Below are 24,657 nucleotides of genomic sequence, written 5' to 3'. Positions count from 1 at the left end.
ATTGAACTTCTCACACAACTGGATGCTCATCTTGTAGTGCAGAATGGTTGAGGGACATCTTAGGATTTCTTCTTAGTTCTCTTGGTACTGACACACACATGGAGTGACCAACACATTTATCAAAAGCATCCAACAGATACTTCTAGGCTCGGTGTCAGTTACCACAGTTTATTAAAAGAAGTGAACTACATTCGAGCTTGCCTTTAAGAGGCCATTATATAGCAATTGTCAGAAATATGCACTTCAGTGAAAAAAGACAGACTCCAAACAATATGATGGCTTTGTTAGACAAACTCAATTGCCACACCAGCAAACAGAATTCTTTAGTGAAAAGATTCAGGCACTGCTTTTAGGTGTTCAGCAATTGAAGGTGTGGAAATGTTTCGCAAGTAATGTGTTACTACAGAATTAGCAAAAGTATTTCTTTTGGAATGGTTATTGGAGCATATAATGTAAGAGATTAATTGATAGAGTGATATTTGTGAGTGATCATGATTAATATCAGAATAGTTACTTCATTTTAGATTGTAATGAGTGTTAATTCCTTGCAGAGTCAGAGAGTGAAGTTCTGCATCCTGGAGGAAGATCTTCTCATTCAAATACTTCTGAAATATCACAGATATCTAAATCTCCAAGAAAGAAATGTAAAGCTGATAAGGTATCCACATGTTTTTTTTATTGAACTTTACAAAATCTGCTTTGAGGACTAGGAAAAGACAACAAAGGCCACATTTGTTAACACTCAGTCTCTAGCTGTCGTGTAATGCACCAAAACCACATCTCCCTTTCCACATCTAGGCCCCACAAAACTTTCCATGGTTCACCCCAGACACTTCACATGCCCTGTTTCAATCCATTGACAGCACTGACCCTGTTATACCACATATTTCCAATTCACTCTATTCCTTGCACGCCTTTCACCCTCCTGTATGTTAAGGCCCCTATTGCTCAAAATCTTTTTCACTCCATCCTTCCACCTCCAATTTGGTCTCCCACTTCTCCTCGTTCCCTCCACCTCTGACACATATATCCTCTTTGTCAATCTTTCCTCACTCATTCCCTCCATGTGACCAAACCATTTCAATACACCCTCTTTTGCTCTCTCAACCACACTCTTTTTATTACCACACATCTTTCTTACCTTTTCATTACTTACTTGATAAAACCACCTCTCACCACATATTGTCCTCAAACATCTCATTTCCAACACTTCCACCCTCCTTCGCACAACCCTATCTATCGCCCATGCCTCACAACCATGTAATATTGTTGGAACCACTGTTCCTTCAAACATACCCAGTTTTGCTCTTCGAGATAATGTTCTTGCCTTCCAAACATTCTTCAACCCTCCCAGAACCTTTGCCCCCTTCCCCACCCTGTGACTCACTTCCGCTTCCATGGTTCCATCCGCTGCCAAATCCACTGTCAGACATCTAAAACACTTCACTTCCTCCAGTTTTTCTCCATCCGAACTTACCTTCCAATTGACTTGTCCCTCAACCCTACTGAATCTAAAAACCTTGCTCTTATTCACATTTACTCTCAACTTTCTTCTTTCACACACTCCACCAAACTCAGTCACCAACTTCTGCAGTTTCTCACCCGAATCAGCCACCAGCCCTGTATCATCAGCGAACAACAACTGACTCACTTTCCAAGCCCTCTCATCCACAACAGACTGCATACTTGCCCCGCTCTCCAAAACTCTTGCATTCACCTCCCTAACAACCCCATCCATACACAAATTAAACAGCCATGGAGACATCACACACCCCTGCCACAAACCACAAACCGACATTCACTGGGAACCACTCACTTTCCTCTTTTCCTTACTCATACACATGCCTTACATCCTTGATAAAATCTTTTTACTGAGTCTAGCAACTTACCTCCCGCACCATATACTCTTAATACTTCCATAGAGCATCACTATCAACTCTGTCATATGCCTTTTCCAGATCCATAAATTTTTTTTTTTTTTTTTTTTTTTTTTTTTTTTTTTTTTTATACTTTGTCGCTGTCTCCCGCGTTTGCGAGGTAGCGCAAGGAAACAGACGAAAGAAAATGGCCCAACCCCCCCCCCCCATACACATGTACATACACACGTCCACACACGCAAATATACATACCTACACAGCTTTCCATGGTTTACCCCAGACGCTTCACATGCCCTGATTCAATCCACTGACAGCACGTCAACCCCTGTATACCACATGACTCCAATTCACTCTATTCCTTGCCCTCTTTTCACCCTCCTGCATGTTCAGGCCCCGATCACACAAAATCTTTTTCACTCCATCTTTCCACCTCCAATTTGGTCTCCCTCTTCTCCTCGTTCCCTCCACCTCCGACACATATATCCTCTTGGTCAATCTCTCCTCACTCATTCTCTCCATGTGCCCAAACCATTTCAAAACACCCTCTTCTGCTCTCTCAACCACGCTCTTTTTATTTCCACACATCTCTCTTACCCTTACGTTACTTACTCGATCAAACCACCTCACACCACACATTGTCCTCAAACATCTCATTTCCAGCACATCCATCCTCCTGCGCACATCTCTATCCATAGCCCACGCCTCGCAACCATACAACATTGTTGGAACCACTATTCCCTCAAACATACCCATTTTCGCTTTCCGAGATAATGTTCTCGACTTCCACACATTTTTCAAGGCTCCCAAAATTTTCGCCCCCTCCCCCACCCTATGATCCACTTCCGCTTCCATGGTTCCATCCGCTGACAGATCCACTCCCAGATATCTAAAACACTTCACTTCCTCCAGTTTTTCTCCATTCAAACTCACCTCCCAATTGACTTGACCCTCACCCCTACTGTACCTAATAACCTTGCTCTTATTCACATTTACTCTCAACTTTCTTCTTCCACACACTTTACCAAACTCAGTCACCAGCTTCTGCAGTTTCTCACATGAATCAGCCACCAGCGCTGTATCATCAGCGAACAACAACTGACTCACTTCCCAAGCTCTCTCATCCCCAACAGACTTCATACTTGCCCCTCTTTCCAAAACTCTTGCATTTACCTCCCTTACAACCCCATCCATAAACAAATTAAACAACCATGGAGACATCACACACCCCTGCCGCAAACCTACATTCACTGAGAACCAATCACTTTCCTCTCTTCCTACACGTACACATGCCTTACATCCTCGATAAAAACTTTTCACTGCTTCTAACAACTTGCCTCCCACACCATATATTCTTAATACCTTCCACAGAGCATCTCTATCAACTCTATCATATGCCTTCTCCAGATCCATAAATGCTACATACAAATCCATTTGCTTTTCTAAGTATTTCTCACATACATTCTTCAAAGCAAACACCTGATCCACACATCCTCTACCACTTCTGAAACCGCACTGCTCTTCCCCAATCTGATGCTCTGTACATGCCTTCACCCTCTCAATCAATACCCTCCCATATAATTTACCAGGAATACTCAACAAACTTATACCTCTGTAATTTGAGCACTCACTCTTATCCCCTTTGCCTTTGTACAATGGCACTATGCACGCATTCCGCCAATCCTCAGGCACCTCACCATGAGTCATACATACATTAAATAACCTTACCAACCAGTCAACAATACAGTCACCCCCTTTTTTAATAAATTCCACTGCAATACCATCCAAACCTGCTGCCTTGCCGGCTTTCATCTTCCGCAAAGCTTTTACTACCTCTTCTCTGTTTACCAAATCATTTTCCCTAACCCTCTCACTTTGCACACCACCTCGACCAAAACACCCTATATCTGCCACTCTGTCATCAGACACATTCAACAAACCTTCAAAATACTCATTCCATCTCCTTCTCACATCACCGCTACTTGTTATCACCTCCCCATTTGCGCCCTTCACTGAAGTTCCCATTTGCTCCCTTGTCTTACGCACCCTATTTACCTCCTTCCAGAACATCTTTTTATTCTCCCTAAAATTTACTGATAGTCTCTCACCCCAACTCTCATTTGCCCTTTTTTTCACCTCTTGCACCTTTCTCTTGACCTCCTGTCTCTTTCTTTTATACTTCTCCCACTCAATTGCATTTTTTCCCTGCAAAAATCGTCCAAATGCCTCTCTCTTCTCTTTCACTAATACTCTTACTTCTTCATCCCACCACTCACTACCCTTTCTAAACAGCCCACCTCCCACTCTTCTCATGCCACAAGCATCTTTTGCGCAATCCATCACTGATTCCCTAAATACATCCCATTCCTCCCCCACTCCCCTTACTTCCATTGTTCTCACCTTTTTCCATTCTGTACACAGTCTCTCCTGGTACTTCCCCACACAGGTCTCCTTCCCAAGCTCACTTACTCTCACCACCTTCTTCACCCCAACATTCACTCCTCTTTTCTGAAAACCCATACTAATCTTCACCTTAGCCTCCACAAGATAATGATCAGACATCCCTCCAGTTGCACCTCTCAGCACATTAACATCCAAAAGTCTCTCTTTCGCGCGCCTGTCAATTAACACGTAATCCAATAACGCTCTCTGGCCATCTCTCCTACTTACATAAGTATACTTATGTATATCTCGCTTTTTAAACCAGGTATTCCCAATCATCAGTCCTTTTTCAGCACATAAATCTACAAGCTCTTCACCATTTCCATTTACAACACTGAACACCCCATGCATACCAATTATTCCCTCAACTGCCACATTACTCACCTTTGCATTCAAATCACCCATCACTATAACCCGGTCTCGTGCATCAAAACCGCTAACACACTCATTTAGCTGCTCCCAAAACACTTGCCTCTCATGATCTTTCTTCTCATGCCCAGGTGCATATGCACCAATAATCACCCACCTCTCTCCATCGACTTTCAGTTTTACCCATATTAATCGAGAATTTACTTTCTTGCATTCTATCACATACTCCCACAACTCCTGTTTCAGGAGTATTGCTACTCCTTCCCTTGCTCTTGTCCTCTCACTAACCCCTGACTTCACTCCCCAGACATTTCCAAACCACTCTTCCCCTTTACCCTTGAGCTTCGTTTCACTCAGAGCCAAAACATCCAGGTTCCTTTCCTCAAACATACTACCTATTTCTCCTTTTTTCACATCTTGGTTACATCCACACACATTTAGGCATCCCACTCTGAGCCTTCGAGGAGGATGATCACTCCCCGCGTGACTCCTTCTTCTGTTTCCCATTTTAGAAAGTTAATACAAGGAGGGGAGGATTTCCGGCCCCCCGCTCCCGTCCCCTCTAGTCGCTTTCTACGACACGCGAGGAATACGTGGGAAGTATTCTTTCACCCCTATCCCCAGGGATAATATACATATACATACACACACACACACACACACACATACACACACATACGCACATACACACACACACACACACATACATATATATACATATGAAAAATGTAAAAAACAATTTATAAAACAAACTTTTAGCTTGAAATGAATGAAAAAAAAAAAAAAATGAATGTCACATAATGGTTCAACCTCTGGCTATGGAAAAGGAAATGTACAATTTATTCACACAAACGTCAATAGCAGTTCTCATCAATTTCACCACTGTATCAATAAGCTTCAATGTCTAAGCTACATTTTTCTCCAACTTCACTATTTTCTTGTCAAAAACACCATGCATGAAAACTATCATGCTACATACAAATCCATCTGCTTTTCTAAGTATGTCTCACATACATTCTTCAAAGCAAACACCTGATCTACACATCCTCTACCACTTCTGAAACCACTCTGCTCTTTCCCAGTCTGATGCTCTTTACATGCTTTAACCTTCTCAATCAATACCCTCCCATATAATTGCCAACAAACTTATGCCTTTGTAATTTGAACACTCACCTTTATCCCCTTTTTCTTTGTACAATGGCACTACACATGCATTCCGCCAATCCTCAGGCACTTCACCATGATGCATACATACACTGAATATCCTTACCAACCAATCAGCAACACTGTCACTTTATATAGTAGTGACTATAAAACATCAGATTAAAGTAGTCAGTTACCCAAGACCCTATTTGTAAGGACTGGTCTTAAATGGAAGTAATGCATGTGATATGAAAGGAGGAATCACCAGTTCTGTGGAGCTTGTTTATAGAAATAAATATTTGCAGATGTGGAAATGTTTTGAAACAACCAATATTTTTAATGTTCTTTATCTCCTAGGTCTTAGTAGGACTCTTATAAGGTGAGAGTTGTTATTTGTTTCAAAGATAGTTAAGCAACTAAGTGCATGTCAAGAATGATAAGAGCCACTTTCCCATGCCCCACAAAGATTAGCTAGCACCCATTTGATGCCCACATTTGATAATTCATTCTTGTTGCTAATGCTTACTCTTGTACTGAGGTATAGTTTTTATGTTGTGCTATAGGGTATATATAAATTTTTTCATGTACTGGTTTCCCACACTGTAACTATAATTCATTTGCTTAGTTATCACAGACAGGACAAGGTACACAAATGGCAGGATTTTTTTAATAAAGATTCGAGAGATAAGGACATAAGTTTACACGTTTGGAAGAGCTTGTTAATCTATGGGAGGAAATTGATGCCACGTAGCAGCAGCATGACAGAGATGATGTAGGCTGTTGAGAACTACTTTCAAGAATTTGGATGTGGTGTAAAATGAGTAATTAGAGTGTTAGATGAAGTGATTTAGAAATTGATTGATGGAATTCTGCAGCAATGTGAATGTGCTGAAAGGAAGACAAATGATGTGAAGGACTTAACTGAAGGATTGTATGGTGTTACTTAGGGATGGGAATGCTTAAAGGAGATTCAGCAAGATTGTTTGAAACTATAAGATATGTAATTGTAGGTGGGTATTATTGTGCTTAGATTAAGTTATGTTTATGATTCTTTGACTGCTGGTATCCTATATATGACCCGCTCCAGCTAAGTGAGTTGACTACGAGTATCCCATATGTGGGATTTCATTTTTGAAAAGTCCACACATGGCCATAGAGGTGTTTAACAGTTTAGAATGCATGAACTGGCATCTCAGATCTTATTTCCATACATTGGTCTAAATGTATTTCACTTGAGCGGCCAGTATCCAACACAATGCTGAAATGTATGATCGAGCCACATGAAAATCCAAATTATTACATGGATGTATTAGGTACATCGAACATTTTAGAGGAAAGAATTAGTGAATGAAGTGGATGTAGTTTTCACAAAAATGTGGAAGACTGAAGGCAGGAGGAAAAAGAGCAAGATATCGTCAGCAGTGAGGATGAAGATCCCAGTCCCAGTCCGAGAAGGGGAGGTGTTTTGTGATATCTCCCATTTGCCTTGTAGTCATGGACAGATGTTGCCAACTTCATTCCAATACAATTTGTTTTTTGTAAAGGTAATTCAGGTACAACAGGTGTTTTGTCACTGAAAAGGTCTTTGTAACTGGATGAAATATTGTTTGAGGGCCATTTTTTCCTGTAGTTAAGCATTTAAATTATTAAATGTTTGAAATATTTTATAATTATTCACTTCATAATTTTTCTGTGTTTGTCAGATGTAAAGAGCATAATAAGATATTTTACATTATCATTTGAAGTATATAAGCCTTGCATTATCATTTATTCTAAGTTTGAAGCAAAATGTTTTTAGGCCTTAAAGATACTCTGAAATATTAGTGGAACTTTTTGCTTTCTTACTAAAGTATTTTTGATTTGCTTTTAAAAACCTTAATAGGGTGTTTTTGTAATTCTGAAAATTATTATGGGCTTGATATATTGTTTGTGGCCATAAATTTTTGTATTTAAGCATTTAACTGATTACATGATGAATATATTTTATGATTATTTTTTTTTTTTTTTTTTTTTTTTTTCATACTATTCGCTATTTCCCGCGATAGCGAGGTAGCGTTAAGAACAGAGGACTGGGCCTTTGAGGGAATATCCTCACCTGGCCCTCTTCTCTGTTCCTTCTTTTGGAAAAAAAAAAAAAAAAAATGAGAGGGGAGGATTTCCAGCCCCCCGCTCCCTTCCCTTTTAGTCGCCTTCTACGACACGCAGGGAATACGTGGGACGTATTCTTTCTCCCCTATTTTATTTACTTCATGATTTCATTTCAAGCATAAAAGCTTTTCAGTATGTTAAACTTCAGTTTGAAAAAAGATTTTTGGCATATAGATAGCCTGAACTGTTTTTTACAATGCATTTTTCTTATTTTTCCTTAGAAAATTGATTTGCTTCAGTACTAAAGGATGAGGCCAATTTTTCATGCTGAATATAATGGTTCCATCCGCTGCCAGATCCACTCCCAGATATCTAAAACACTTCACTTCCTCCAGTTTTTCTCCATTCAAACTCACCTCCCAATTGACTTGACCCTCAACCCTACTGTACCTAATAACCTTGCTCTTATTCACATTGACTCTTAACTTTCTTCTTCCACACACTTTACCAAACTCAGTCACCAGCTTCTGCAGTTTCTCACATGAATCAGCCACCAGCGCTGTATCATCAGCGAACAACAACTGACTCACTTCCCAAGCTCTCTCATCCCCAACAGACTTCATACTTGCCCCTCTTTCCAAAACTCTTGCATTTACCTCCCTAACAACCCCATCCATAAACAAATTAAACAACCATGGAGACATCACACACCCCTGCCGCAAACCTACATTCACTGAGAACCAATCACTTTCCTCTCTTCCTACACATACACATGCCTTACATCCTCGATAAAAACTTTTCACTGCTTCTAACAACTTTCCTCCCACACCATATATTCTTAATACCTTCCACAGAGCATCTCTATCAACTCTATCATATGCCTTCTCCAGATCCATAAATGCTACATACAAATCCATTTGCTTTTCTAAGTATTTCTCACATACATTCTTCAAAGCAAACACCTGATCCACACATCCTCTACCACTTCTGAAACCACACTGCTCTTCCCCAATCTGATGCTCTGTACATGCCTTCACCCTCTCAATCAATACCCTCCCATATAATTTACCAGGAATACTCAACAAACTTATACCTCTGTAATTTGAGCACTCACTCTTATCCCCTTTGCCTTTGTACAATGGCACTATGCACGCATTCCGCCAATCCTCAGGCACCTCACCATGAGTCATACATACATTAAATAACCTTACCAACCAGTCAACAAAACAGTCACCCCCTGTTTTAATAAATTCCACTGCAATACCATCCAAACCTGCTGCCTTGCCGGCTTTCATCTTCCGCAAAGCTTTCACTACCTCTTCTCTGTTTACCAAATCATTTTCCCTAACCCTCTCACTTTGCACACCACCTCGACCAAAACACCCTATATCTGCCACTCTATCATCAAACACATTCAACAAACCTTCATAATACTCACTCCATCTCCTTCTCACATCACCACTACTTGTTATCACCTCCCCATTTGCGCCCTTCACTGAAGTTCCCATTTGCTCCCTTGTCTTACGCACTTTATTTACCTCCTTCCAGAACATCTTTTTATTCTCCCTAAAATTTAATGATACTCTCTCACCCCAACTCTCATTTGCCCTTTTTTTCACCTCTTGCACCTTTCTCTTGACCTCCTGTCTCTTTCTTTTATACATCTCCCACTCAATTTCATTTTTTCCCTGCAAAAATCGTCCAAATGCCTCTCTCTTCTCTTTCACTAATACTCTTACTTCTTCATCCCACCACTCACTACCCTTTCTAATCAACCCACCTCCCACTCTTCTCATGCCACAAGCATCTTTTGCGCAATCCATCACTGATTCCCTAAATACATCCCATTCCTCCCCCACTCCCCTTACTTCCATTGTTCTCACCTTTTTCCATTCTGTACTCAGTCTCTCCTGGTACTTCCTCACACAAGTCTCCTTCCCAAGCTCACTTACTCTCACCACCCTCTTCACCCCAACATTCACTCTTCTTTTCTGAAAACCCATACAAATCTTCACCTTAGCCTCCACAAGATAATGATCAGACATCCCTCCAGTTGCACCTCTCAGTATAATAAAAAAAAAATAATTATTTATTTATTTTATTATACTTTGTCACTGTCTCCCGCGTTTGCGAGGTAGCGCAAGGAAACAGATGAAAGAAATGGCCCAACCCCCAACCCCCCCCCATACACATGTATATACATACGTCCACACACGCAAATATACATACCTACACAGCTTTCCATGGTTTACCCCAGACGCTTCACATGCCTTGATTCAATCCACTGACAGCACGTCAACCCCGGTATACCACATCGCTCCAATTCACTCTATTCCTTGCCCTCCTTTCACCCTCCTGCATGTTCAGGCCCCGATCACACAAAATCTTTTTCACTCCATCATTCCACCTCCAATTTGGTCTCCCTCTTCTCCTCGTTCCCTCCACCTCCGACACATATCCTCTTGGTCAATCTTTCCTCACTCATTCTCTCCATGTGCCCAAACCATTTCAAAACACCCTCTTCTGCTCTCTCAACCACGCTCTTTTTATTTCCACACATCTCTCTTACCCTTACATTACTTACTCGATCAAACCACCTCACGCCACACATTGTCCTCAAACATCTCATTTCCAGCACATCCATCCTCCTGCGCACAACTCTATCCATAGCCCACGCCTCGCAACCATACAACATTGTTGGAACCACTATTCCTTCAAACATACCCATTTTTGCTTTCCGAGATAATGTTCTCGACTTCCAAACATTCTTCAAGGCTCCCAGGATTTTTGCCCCTCCCCCACCCTATATATATATATATATATATATATATATATATATATATATATATTTATTTTTTTTTATTATACTTTGTCGCTGCCTCCCGCGTTTGCGAGGTAGCGCAAGGAAACAGACGAAAGAAATGGCCCAACCCCCCCCCCATACACATGTATATACATACGTCCACACACGCAAATATACATACCTACACAGCTTTCCATGGTTTACCCCAGACGCTTCACATGCCTTGATTCAATCCACTGACAGCACGTCAACCCCGGTATACCACATCGCTCCAATTCACTCTATTCCTTGCCCTCCTTTCACCCTCCTGCATGTTCAGGCCCCGATCACACAAAATCTTTTTCACTCCATCTTTCCACCTCCAATTTGGTCTCCCTCTTCTCCTCGTTCCCTCCACCTCCGACACATATATCCTCTTGGTCAATCTTTCCTCACTCATTCTCTCCATGTGCCCAAACCACTTCAAAACACCCTCTTCTGCTCTCTCAACCACGCTCTTTTTATTTCCACACATCTCTCTTACCCTTACGTTACTCACTCGATCAAACCACCTCACACCACACATTGTCCTCAAACATCTCATTTCCAGCACATCCATCCTCCTGCGCACAACTCTATCCATAGCCCACGCCTCGCAACAACATTGTTGGAACCACTATTCCTTCAAACATACCCATTTTTGCTTTCCGAGATAATGTTCTCGACTTCCACACATTCTTCAAGGCCCCCAGAATTTTCGCCCCCTCCCCCACCCTATGATCCACTTCCGCTTCCATGGTTCCATCCGCTGCCAGATCCACTCCCAGATATCTAAAACACTTCACTTCCTCCAGTTTTTCTCCATTCAAACTCACCTCCCAATTGACTTGACCCTCAACCCTACTGTACCTAATAACCTTGCTCTTATTCACATTTACTCTTAACTTTCTTCTTCCACACACTTTACCAAACTCAGTCACCAGCTTCTGCAGTTTCTCACATGAATCAGCCACCAGCGCTGTATCATCAGCGAACAACAACTGACTCACTTCCCAAGCTCTCTCATCCCCAACAGACATCATACTTGCCCCTCTTTCCAAAACTCTTGCATTTACCTCCCTAACAACCCCATCCATAAACAAATTAAACAACCATGGAGACATCACACACCCCTGCTGCAAACCTACATTCACTGAGAACCAATCACTTTCCTCTCTTCCTACACGTACACATGCCTTACATCCTCGATAAAAACTTTTCACTGCTTCTAACAACTTTCCTCCCACACCTTATATTCTTAATACCTTCCACAGAGCATCTCTATCAACTCTATCATATGCCTTCTCCAGATCCATAAATGCTACATACAAATCCATTTGCTTTTCTAAGTATTTCTCACATACATTCTTCAAAGCAAACACCTGATCCACACATCCTCTACCATATACATATATGTGGAAAGGGAGCTGTGGTTTCGGGCATTATTGCATGACAGCTAGAGACTGAGTGTGAACGAATGGGGCCTTTGTTGTCTTTTCCTATCGCTACCTCGCACACATGAGGGGGGAGGGGGATGGTATTCCATGTATGGTGAAGTGGCGATGGGAATGAATAAAGGCAGACAATGTGAATTGGGTGCATGGGTATATATGTATGTGTCTGTGTGTGTATATATATGTGTACATTGAGATGTATAGGTATGTATATTTGCGTGTGTGGACGTGTATGTATATACATGTGTATGGGGGTGGGTTGGGCCATTTCTTTCGTCTGTTTCCTTGCGCTACCTCGCAAACGCGGGAGACAGTGACAAAGCAAAAAAAAAAATATATATTTATATATATATAGAGTTGATAGAGATGCTCTGTGGAAGGTATTAAGAATATATGGTGTGGGAGGAAAGTTGTTAGAAGCAGTGAAAAGTTTTTATCGAGGATGTAAGGCATGTGTACGTGTAGGAAGAGAGGAAAGTGATTGGTTCTCAGTGAATGTAGGTTTGCGGCAGGGGTGTGTGATGTCTCCATGGTTGTTTAATTTGTTTATGGATGGGGTTGTTAGGGAGGTAAATGCAAGAGTTTTGGAAAGAGGGGCAAGTATGAAGTCTGTTGGGGATGAGAGAGCTTGGGAAGTGAGTCAGTTGTTGTTCGCTGATGACACAGCGCTGGTGGCTGATTCATGTGAGAAACTGCAGAAGCTGGTGACTGAGTTTGGTAAAGTGTGTGGAAGAAGAAAGTTAAGAGTAAATGTGAATAAGAGCAAGGTTATTAGGTACAGTAGGGTTGAGGGTCAAGTCAATTGGGAGGTGAGTTTGAATGGAGAAAAACTGGAGGAAGTGAAGTGTTTTAGATATCTGGGAGTGGATCTGGCAGCGGATGGAACCATGGAAGCGGAAGTGGATCATAGGGTGGGGGAGGGGGCGAAAATTCTGGGAGCCTTGAAGAATGTGTGGAAGTCGAGAACATTGTCTCGGAAAGCAAAAATGGGTATGTTTGAAGGAATAGTGGTTCCAACAATGTTGTATGGTTGCGAGGCGTGGGCTATGGATAGAGTTGTGCGCAGGAGGATGGATGTGCTGGAAATGAGATGTTTGAGGACAATGTGTGGTGTGAGGTGGTTTGATCGAGTGAGTAACGTGAGGGTAAGAGAGATGTGTGGAAATAAAAAGAGCGTGGTTGAGAGAGCAGAAGAGGGTGTTTTGAAGTGGTTTGGGCACATGGAGAGGATGAGTGAGGAAAGATTGACCAAGAGGATATATGTGTCGGAGGTGGAGGGAACAAGGAGAAGAGGGAGACCAAATTGGAGGTGGAAAGATGGAGTGAAAAAGATTTTGTGTGATCGGGGCCTGAACATGCAGGAGGGTGAAAGGAGGGCAAGGAACAGAGTGAATTGGAGCGATGTGGTATACCGGGGCTGATGTGCTGTCAGTGGATTGAATCAGGGCATGTGAAGCGTCTGGGGTAAACCATGGAAAGCTGTGTAGGTATGTATATTTGCGTGTGTGGACGTATGTATATACATGTGTATGGGGGGGGGTTGGGCCATTTCTTTCGTCTGTTTCCTTGCGCTACCTCGCAAACGCGGGAGACAGCGACAAAGTATAAAAAAAAAAAAAAAAAAATATAAGCATTTGCTATAATTACTTGACTTTTGTTAATGACTGTTTTTGGATATCTCAGAATAAAGTATCAGTATGACACAATTGGTATCACTTATGAATAACTCTCTCTGAGAGTGAGTACTCTCCTCTTACCTTTGATTTGTCACATATCCTGTAATTTCTAAATAAAAGACCATTTCAGTGGCCCTTATTAGAACTCTAGCTTCCTTTAACTTTGCACTTCAGGTACTTAGAAGCTAAGTGTCCCAAATTGTCATCCAAGAGCTGGAGTGTACTTGCATGTGATTGTGTTTGAATTTTGAATTTAGGATCTTGACAATGGTTAATGGAAGAAGGGCCATGGGCTGTTACTCATAATTTTCCTTCAATCTCATTAGAATTCTCTGAAAAATTCAGAATCTTTTTAATTGGTTTATTCATGATTTAAGAAAAGAATTAAAGGATTCATGGAGATTGTTTTTACTTCTATATATTTTCCATTTTTGTTTTGTGTAGAATTTTTCTTTTCAAACTTTCTTGTAAGAGGTTGCCATATTTCAATAACAAATTTTTTTAGAATACAGAGGATGAGCTCAGTTGCATGTCCATATTAGAAGAAGTAAAGAAATTATCAGCATCACAAGAGTCTCGACGTGGCCAAGTACGAAGAGTCAGCGTAGAGTTAAGAGCAGCTCAGCAGAGACTGAAACAACTAAATGCCACAATCCGGTTGAAAGTAAGAAATAATTGAATATATGTTTTATGCTTTAGATTAGGTCTTGATAGCATTCTTATAGCATGGAGCTGAATTACACATCTCTAGTTCTACCATGAATTACCCCTGTCATACACATATGCACTAGTGTTCCAAATGTTTTGCACATTTTTAATTAGATTTTCTAGTTTTGTATTTTCCTTGATCCCCCCTCCCCCCTTGTTTTTGAGAATACATGTAAAACTCACAACTTTGCATAGCCAGTTGGGTAGATGTACTAAATGATTGCTAATGTCAGGTAATGCTTCCATATATTTATATATGTTTACTTAAGATGAATTATGATTGTTGCTGTTAACTGACTGAATTAAGTGACTTTACACACCATTCATAGGAGGACACTTCTTCACATAGTTTTGCATCTGATATGAATTATCATTGTCTTCATCCATTATGGGTTTCAAGAAATTTTAGTGCCAGATCTATGAAATATCCCTTTGCTGTTAAAAAAGTAATTAAGAATGTCTCAGATTAATAATTCAGTTTTTTGGTGGCTTATTGACACTTTCGGGCATCTCCCTAAAAATTAATTATTCAATTAAAGGGTTAAGGGATAAGCATTAGATTGATTTTGACTTCAGAGTGGCTTTTATCTGTAACCAAATAACCCAGTTTTTACTCCTAGATTTTACTCATGTTGCCATAGTGAATGTGACAGAGCCTTTTATTACTGACACAAGTACATGTGAATGTCAAGGATTATATAATTGTAAGATTGAAGCAACAGTGGTCTGAAAAACTATGCTGTTAGGAATGTAGTATTTTTGTCACAAATCCTGGATTTTCAGGTTCTTATGGGTATTCACATGATGTATTCTTTGTTGTGCATATTTCATCATGGATTGTGATTCCCAATAATTCAATTTCTTTAATTCACAGGAGGCATTCATTCGTGAATTGGTACGTAGTGGAGGTGAGGCTGAAGTAACAAAACGAAAATGTGAAGCTAAGATGGGACGACTTGAAAAGGAGGTTCATCATGCACGCCAATTATATCAAGAAGCACAAAGTCAACTCAGGGTGTGTCTTGTACTTTGTCATATTTATTAATGAATATTTAGTAAGTCTTCAGCATTTTTTTTGTAATGTTCAGACACACTGCATGAAGAATTTCCCTCCTTTGCAGTTTGTCCCATGAGCGTGAGATATATTCCTTGGAAATATACTGGCTAAGACCCTGTCCAGCTTCATAATTGGTGTGGAGGCAGCAGCTTACACTCATCTCTTGTGGATGACTCATTGGAATCTGCTGCCAATTCTTGTTTCTCCAAGTTCACCCATGCCAAATTAGCAGCTGTCATCTGGTTGTTGTTACTGACCTGCCTCTTACCAATCACTAAAAACTCACACAATTCTTGGTTTCAGGATGACTGTACATGCCAAGTCCTGCTATGCAGCCAACTTCTATGCAACAGCATCCCTTTCTAGCACTTTATTAATTTTTTGGTAATTTTTATTTTGTACTTATGTACATGTATACTGTGTCTTGTAGATGTTGCTTCGGTATTACTGACATTTGTATTCAGGGCCAACCATGCTTTCGTGTTTGTGGTTTGTGAACTGTCTTGAACACCTAAAGGAAATATGGGTGTTAAGGCTATTCACATGACTTGGAGGTAAGCGTTCTTGATTACCTCTACATTGATAGTTCTAGTGCCCATGTTATTTCTTTTGTCTTTTTGTCTGTTTACCAATAGCTCTGATATGTTTTAATGATGTATACAGTAATGGAGTTGGCTGGTTAGCTGATACAACCAGTTGTTTTATATATGGCATGTTACAGTAATACTGGGATTGTTGAATGATCAACATTTGGTATTATGTCCTGTGTCTCTTTTCACCTTTGCTTTCTCCCTTTTTTCTTCAGAGTTTATTCCTTTTTCCCCCTGTGAATAGTATTTTTACTGTGATGTGTGTATGGTAATATTGGAGGGATTTATTTGGTTGAGTTGGTACAACTAGATACTTTCATAATTTGTTTTTCTTTTTTTTTTTTTTGCTTTGTCGCTGTCTCCCGCGTTTGCGAGGTAGCGCAAGGAAACAGACGAAAGAAATGGCCCAACCCACCCCCATACACATGCCTTGATTCAATCCACTGACAGCACGTCAACCCCGGTATACCACATCGCTCCAATTCACTCTATTCTTTGCCCTCCTTTCACCCTCCTGCATGTTCAGGCCCCGATCACACAAAATCTTTTTCACTCCATCTTTCCACCTCCAATTTGGTCTCCCTCTTCTCCTCGTTCCCTCCACCTCCGACACATATATCCTCTTGGTCAATCTTTCCTCACTCATTCTCTCCATGTAACCAAACCATTTCAAAACACCCTCTTCTGCTCTCTCAACCACGCTCTTTTTATTTCCACACATCTCTCTTACCCTTACGTTACTTACTCGATCAAACCACCTCACACCACACATTGTCCTCAAACATCTCATTTCCAGCACATCCATCCTCCTGCGCACAACTCTATCCATAGTCCACGCCTCGCAACCATACAACATTGCTGGAACCACTATTCCTTCAAACATACCCATTTTTGCTTTCCGAGATAATGTTCTCGACTTCCACACATTCTTCAAGGCTCCCAGAATTTAATGGTTTTTGATAAATTATTGAGTGAATAGCAACTGGTATGGTAACAGGACTCTCTTGTTTCCCTCACCTCTGCCTTTGTCTTTTTTCTTCAGATTTTAATCCCTGTTCCCCAGTATATAAGTTTGTATCATGGTATTTATATGATAATATTGGAGGGAATTAGTTGATTCTTTGGTACAGCATGACCTGTAGTTTTTGAAATGACTTTTTGCAGTATCATTGGAATTGAGAGTTCTGTGGGTAGTATTTGACACTTTCATGTGTCTTTCACCTCTGTGTTCCCTCTGCCACCCTATCACCACATTAGGTATGTTTCCCCTATGATTTAGGCATTTTCTAATCATTTTTTTAGGCTTCTGAGTGTATGGGTCCCATAGAGGGGGAGTTATTCCTAGGAGATAAGGACTAGAGCAGTATTGCTTGGCAGTAATACTGATTCTAGCCTTGAATTGTACCCTTTCAGGATCAGACATTAACTGTTCAAAGCCTTATCACTTCCGGATTCTCTCCCATTGATGTCAGTTGACATTTAGCAGACAAGTAGTCATGAGAATTTGCACCAAGTGAAGGGAGTGTTTGATTTATGGAAACTAGTTTTCTCTCAGAGCTAGAGTGTTGAGTGCAACTTTTAGATAAAGAACCCTACACCCCCTGTTCACAGTTGGGTGGGTTCATCCTTTGACCCATTACAGAATACTGGCAGGTCCCATACCTCAAACATTAACTGTTCAAAGCCTTATCACTTCCGGATTCTCTCCCATTGATGTCAGTTGACATTTAGCAGACAAGTAGTCATGAGAATTTGCACCAAGTGAAGGGAGTGTTATAGATTTGGGAATAAAGCCACCCTAGGGAACACAGGATTGGAAGTGAGGTGATTCCTTGCAGGGCTTTATTTTCTAATAGGAATTTAAAGACCTTTTTTTCCAGAGCATCTCTAGTTGCTGTTCTATACCATGTTTGTTTTTCCTCTACCCACAAATCAAGATCATGTCTTTCTTAATATTTATTGGAGATATGAGACTGGAACTGAGCAAAAATTGATGAGGCCCACCTTGTGCTGCTTATGTGTTGTGAACTTTTCATTTCTGGTTCTTCACTAGGTGTGTGCTATCCCTCCTAAGCATGGCTGTTACTTTAAGCTGTTCTCCTGAGATAAGCCTCCAGTTCATATTCTTGGAGCTCCTAGTTTACCATGATCTTGCTGGGAAAAGAATCCCTTATCTATTAGTGACCATTGAGAGTAAGTTGCCAGATGCACAGTGACTAACAAACTCATACAGATTTGCCAATAATTCATCCATTTTATGAGTGGATAGAAATTGCTGACTGCTGATGTCAAAAATTTTTGGGAAAATATTTTATTGTTGATCAGGAAGGCTGTGCTGGCAATATGGGAGGTATGGAATGGGAAAGTGGTGGAGTGAATGGTTATACTGCTGGACAGTGCCATCCATCATTCAAGGTTGGTTGCTGGTGTGGAGGGGTATAGTGGCCAGGGAAGGAGGGAATGGGGGTGTGGTGGGAGATGTGGTAGATAGGGAGAGAGGGAATAGTGATGATAAGAGAGAGAGAATGGTGTCCAGGGGGGGAGGATGTGATAGTTAAGGAGGGAGTGATGTTTAGACTCACTAAATGTGCAGCTCCCACTTCATTCTGGTGTAGTTCATCCTTCATAAACATATCATACTTATGTAGAAATGCTGCCACAAGTTTATGAACTCATCTCCCACCTGAAAACATGTTCACTAATCTGTTGTTTAGACTGAGCGCCTTACTAAGAAGCTTCCCGATGGTGATCCTGAGAAGAACTCCTTTAACATTATTTGTTTTATCTCAGAAAAAAAGGGGGTGACTGTATTGTTGACTGGTTGGTAAGGTTATTTAATGTATGTATGACTCATGGTGAGGTGCCTGAGGATTGGCGGAATGCGTGCATAGTGCCATTGTACAAAGGCAAAGGGGATAAGAGTGAGTGCTCAAATTACAGAGGTATAAGTTTGTTGAGTATTCCTGGTAAATTATATGGGAGGGTATTGATTGAGAGGGTGAAGGCATGTACAGAGCATCAGATTGGGGAAGAGCAGTGCGGTTTCAGAAGTGGTAGAGGATGTGTGGATCAGGTGTTTGCTTTGAAGAATGTATGTGAGAAATACTTAGAAAAGCAAATGGATTTGTATGTAGCATTTATGGATCTGGAGAAGGCATATGATAGAGTTGATAGAGATGCTCTGTGGAAGGTATTAAGAATATATGGTGTGGGAGGCAAGTTGTTAGAAGCAGTGAAAAGTTTTTATCGAGGATGTAAGGCATGTGTACGTGTAGGAAGAGAGGAAAGTGATTGGTTCTCAGTGAATGTAGGTTTGCGGCAGGGGTGTGTGATGTCTCCATGGTTGTTTAATTTGTTTATGGATGGGGTTGTTAGGGAGGTAAATGCAAGAGTCCTGGAAAGAGGGGCAAGTATGAAGTCTGTTGGGGATGAGAGAGCTTGGGAAGTGAGTCAGTTGTTGTTCGCTGATGATACAGCGCTGGTGGCTGATTCATGTGAGAAACTGCAGAAGCTGGTGACTGAGTTTGGTAAAGTGTGTGGAAGAAGAAAGTTAAGAGTCAATGTGAATAAGAGCAAGGTTATTAGGTACAGTAGGGTTGAGGGTCAAGTCAATTGGGAGGTGAGTTTGAATGGAGAAAAACTGGAGGAAGTGAAGTGTTTTAGATATCTGGGAGTGGATCTGGCAGCGGATGGAACCATGGAAGCGGAAGTGGATCATAGGGTGGGGGAGGGGGCGAAAATTTTGGGAGCCTTGAAAAATGTGTGGAAGTCGAGAACATTATCTCGGAAAGCAAAAATGGGTATGTTTGAGGGAATGGTGGTTCCAACAATGTTGTATGGTTGCGAGGCGTGGGCTATGGATAGAGTTGTGCGCAGGAGGATGGATGTGCTGGAAATGAGATGTTTGAGGACAATGTGTGGTGTGAGGTGGTTTGATCGAGTAAGTAACGTAAGGGTAAGAGAGATGTGTGGAAATAAAAAGAGCGTGGTTGAGAGAGCAGAAGAGGGTGTTTTGAAATGGTTTGGGCACATGGAGAGAATGAGTGAGGAAAGATTGACCAAGAGGATATATGTGTCGGAGGTGGAGGGAACGAGGAGAAGAGGGAGACCAAATTGGAGGTGGAAAGATGGAGTGAAAAAGATTTTGTGTGATCGGGGCCTGAACATGCAGGAGGGTGAAAGGAGGGCAAGGAATAGAGTGAATTGGAGCGATGTGGTATACAGGGGTTGACGTGCTGTCAGTGGATTGAATCAAGGCATGTGAAGCGTCTGGGGTAAACCATGGAAAGCTGTGTAGGTATGTATATTTGCGTGTGTGGACGTGTGTATGTACATGTGTATGGGGGGGGGGGGGTTGGGCCATTTCTTTCGTCTGTTTCCTTGCGCTACCTCGCAAATGCGGGAGACAGCGACAAAGTATAAAAAAAAAAAAAAAAAAAAAAAAAAAAAAATCTCAGAAATGATGAATAAGCCAGCTATATTTCTCCAATGGCCCTGTGATCTCTGCTTCAGTACACTGTGAGTACATACATGACAAATAAACAAGTGTATTATCATTAGTGCCTTCACTTACTTCCTTTACAGCATTGGTAACATCCTCTATTGTGGCACCTGGAAAACAATAATGTTAATGGCATAAAGGGTTTCTGGCACAGAATTCCTCCAGCTATCCTCAGATCATACAGTCACCAATGAGCCTTACTTTGAGTTTGTTCCCCATGACATCATCCAAGGCATGAAACTGATTTTTTTTTTTTTGGGGTGAGTGTGTGTGTGTGTCTGTATGTCTGTGTGTGATTATTGGCATCAAAGGTAAATGATTATGGGGTTTTGCACCATGTGACACCATCTGGAAGGATCAGCTTTTCTGGATGATAAAAGAAGGATTACTTTAGTGTGTCTTAACTTTCAAAGTGCTTGATGACTCACTTCCTGATTCTTTCAGCAAGCTGGATTTGATGATATCCTGAAGAACATCTACCCTGTGTGCATGGATTAATTATGGAAATTATTTTCTTTTTGCAGTGTCCTTCTTGAAATGATGGAAAGATGTTATTAAGCTGGCTAGATAATTGTTTTAGTAATGTTATAGATATATTGACTGAAATTAGATTTGTAGAAGATGCATTTACCATTAAGAATTATATGATATCCATATAATTTTTGTTTTCATACTTAACTAGTGTTCAAGATGAAGTTGAATAGTTTCAATACATAACTAGTCTTTAAGGTACTGCTGATAACAGTGTATTTTAATAAGTACATCTTTTAGGAGCTTCGTGAAGGGGAATCTCAAGATGTGAGTCAGTTTCGCAGTCGTGTTGACTCACTGAAGAAACAGATATCACATTACCAGAAAAAATTAACAACATTGGAAAAAGTGGCAGACATCTCACAACAGACAGACACTAAGTAAGATTCTTGATGTTTTACAATTTTTATACATTTATGCATATTAAATGAAATAGCTGTTGAGCTTCTCATGAAATGATCTTTATTATAACAGTAAGAGTAAACTGTCTTACCTCAGCATAATTGTTAAACAGTCTCATTTATTGGGTAAACCTTTTATTATCATTACTTTGTTACCATTATTGATATATATGTAATTCGAGGACAACAAAGAAGTAACTCATGAAAGTGGAAGGAAGGATATCATTGGTCTCTTGAAACTTTAGAAAAGTGTTTTGACCCTGCAGTAATGTATTGATCTTTTCTTCTTTATGTCATCCTATAGTAATATGTAAGAACTGGTGGGAAGGGCCATTAAGTCCAAGGAAAATGTGGTGTTAATTAACTTAAGAGTAAGAGAAATGCCTATACAAAACAACAGAACCCAAGTAAGATTCATCTAACAGTGGTTATAAGCAAAGATTTACCTTAATTTTCACTATTTAAGTGGAAATATATAAACAACATTGTGGTTACCTTTCTCTTACCATATATTGAAGAAATTTGTTCTTGAAATGGTTTTTTGGGAACCAAATACATGCTTGTGGCATGAGAAGCGTGGGAGGTGGGTTGATTAGAAAGGGTAGTGAGTGGTGGGATGAAGAAGTAAGATTATTAGTGAAAGAGAAGAGAGAGGCATTTGGACGATATTTGCAGGGAAAAAATGCAATTGAGTGGGAGATGTATAGAAGAAAGAGACAGGAGGTCAAGAGAAAGGTGCAAGAGGTGAAAAAGAGGGCAAATGAGAGTTGGGGTGAGAGAGTATCATTAAATTTTAGGGAGAATAAAAAGATGTTCTGGAAGGAGGTAAATAAAGTGCGTAAGATTAAGGAAGCAAATGGGGACTTCAGTGAAAGGCGCAAATGGGGAGGTGATAACAAGTAGTGGTGATGTGAGAAGGAGATGGAGTGAGTATTTTGAAGGTTTGTTGAATGTGTTTGATGATAGAGTGGCAGATATAGGGTGTCTTGGTCGAGGTGGTGTGCAAAGTGAGAGGGTTGGGGAAAATGATTTGGTAAACAGAGAAGAGGTAGTAAAAGCTTTGCAGAAGATGAAAGCCGGCAAGGCAGCAGGTTTGGATGGTATTGCAGTGGAATTTATTAAAAAAGGGGGTGACTGTATTGTTGACTGGTTGGTAAGGTTATTTAATGTATGTATGACTCATGGTGAGGTGCCTGAGGATTGGCGGAATGCGTGCATAGTGCCATTGTACAAAGGCAAAGGGGATAGGAGTGAGTGCTCAAATTACAGAGGTATAAGTTTGTTGAGTATTCCTGGTAAATTATATGGGAGGGTATTGATTGAGAGGGTGAAGGCATGTACAGAGCATCAGATTGGGGAAGAGCAGTGTGGTTTCAGAAGTGGTAGAGGATGTGTGGATCAGGTGTTTGCTTTGAAGAATGTATGTGAGAAATACTTAGAAAAGCAAATGGATTTGTACTGGAGAAGGCATATGATAGAGTTGATAGAGATGCTCTTTGGAAGGTATTAAGAATATATGGTGTGGGAGGAAAGTTGTTAGAAGCAGTGAAAAGTTTTTATCGAGGATGTAAGGCATGTGTACGTGTAGGAAGAGAGGAAAGTGATTGGTTCTCAGTGAATGTAGGTTTGCGGCAGGGGTGTGTGATGTCTCCATGGTTGTTTAATTTGTTTATGGATGGGGTTGTTAGGGAGGTGAATGCAAGAGTTTTGGAAAGAGGGGCAAGAATGAAGTCTGTTGTGGATGAGAGAGCTTGGGAAGTGAGTCAGTTGTTGTTCGCTGATGATACAGCGCTGGTGGCTGATTCATGTGAGAAACTGCAGAAGCTGGTGACTGAGTTTGGTAAAGTGTGTGAAAGAGGAAAGTTAAGAGTAAATGTGAATAAGAGCAAGGTTATTAGATACAGTAAGGTTAAGGGTCAAGTCAATTGGGAGGTAAGTTTGAATGGAGAAAAACTGGAAGAAGTAAAGTGTTTTAGATATCTGGGAGTGGATCTGGCAGCGGATGGAACCATGGAAGCAGAAGTGAATCATAGGGTGGGGGAGGGGGCGAAAATCCTGGGAGCCTTGAAGAATGTGTGGAAGTCGAGAACATTATCTCGGAAAGCAAAAATGGGTATGTTTGAAGGAATAGTGGTTCCAGCAATGTTGTATGGTTGCGAGGCATGGGCTATGGATGGAGTTGTGTGCAGGAGGGTGGATGTGCTGGAAATGAGATGTTTGAGGACAATGTGTGGTGTGAGGTGGTTTGATCGAGTAAGCAATGTAAGGGTAAGAGAGATGTGTGGAAATAAAAAGAGCGTGGTTGAGAGAGCAGAAGAGGGTGTTTTGAAATGGTTTGGGCACATGGAGAGATGAGTGAGGAAAGATTGACCAAGAGGATATATGTGTCGGAGGTGGAGGGAACGAGGAGAAGAGGGAGACCAAATTGGAGGTGGAAAGATGGAGTGAAAAAGATTTTGAGTGATCGGGGTCTGAACATGCAGGAGGGTGAAAGGCGGGCAAGGAATAGAGTGAATTGGATCAATGTGGTATACCAGGGTTGACGTGCTGTCAGTGGATTGAATCAGGGCATGTGAAGCGTCTGGGGTAAACAATGGAAAGCTGTGTGGGGCCTGGATGTGGAAAGGGAGCTGTGGTTTTGGGCATTATTGCATGACACCTAGAGACTGAGTGTGAACGAATGAGGCCTTTGTTGTCTTTTCCTAGCACTACCCCGCACACATGAGGGGGGTGGGGGATGGTATCCCATGTGTGGCGAGGTGGCGATGGCAATGAATAAAGGCAGACAGTGTGAATTGTGTGCATGGGTATATATGTATGTGTCTGTGTGTGTATATATATGTGTACATTGAGATATATAGGTATGTATATTTGCGTGTGTGGACGTGTGTGTATATACATGTGTATGGGGCTGGGTTTGGCCATTTTCTTTCGTCTGTTTCCTTGCGCTACCTTGCAAACGCGGGAGACAGCGACAAAGCAAAATAAAAAGATAAAAAAAA

The 24,657-nt window shown here is 41.0% G+C and overlaps 1 protein-coding gene across 1 annotated transcript in view; it reads left to right on the top strand.

Annotated features, from left to right (window-relative positions):
• The window catches only part of cos (kinesin-like protein costa), a 131,323-nt gene that overhangs the window by 48,621 nt on the left and 58,045 nt on the right, over positions 1-24,657 (top strand). The window contains exons 11-14 of the mRNA XM_071665289.1: positions 552-658; positions 14,373-14,531; positions 15,450-15,590; positions 21,495-21,634. Coding sequence (XP_071521390.1) covers positions 552-658; positions 14,373-14,531; positions 15,450-15,590; positions 21,495-21,634 — 547 coding nt within the window. The remainder of the gene's footprint in view (positions 1-551; positions 659-14,372; positions 14,532-15,449; positions 15,591-21,494; positions 21,635-24,657) is intronic.

The sequence above is a fragment of the Panulirus ornatus genome, chromosome 10 (genome assembly GCF_036320965.1).
Source record: "Panulirus ornatus isolate Po-2019 chromosome 10, ASM3632096v1, whole genome shotgun sequence".
NCBI classification, from domain to species: domain Eukaryota; kingdom Metazoa; phylum Arthropoda; class Malacostraca; order Decapoda; family Palinuridae; genus Panulirus; species Panulirus ornatus.
Note: the sequence above shows the minus strand (reverse complement) of the source record. Positions and strands in the feature narration are given on the sequence as shown.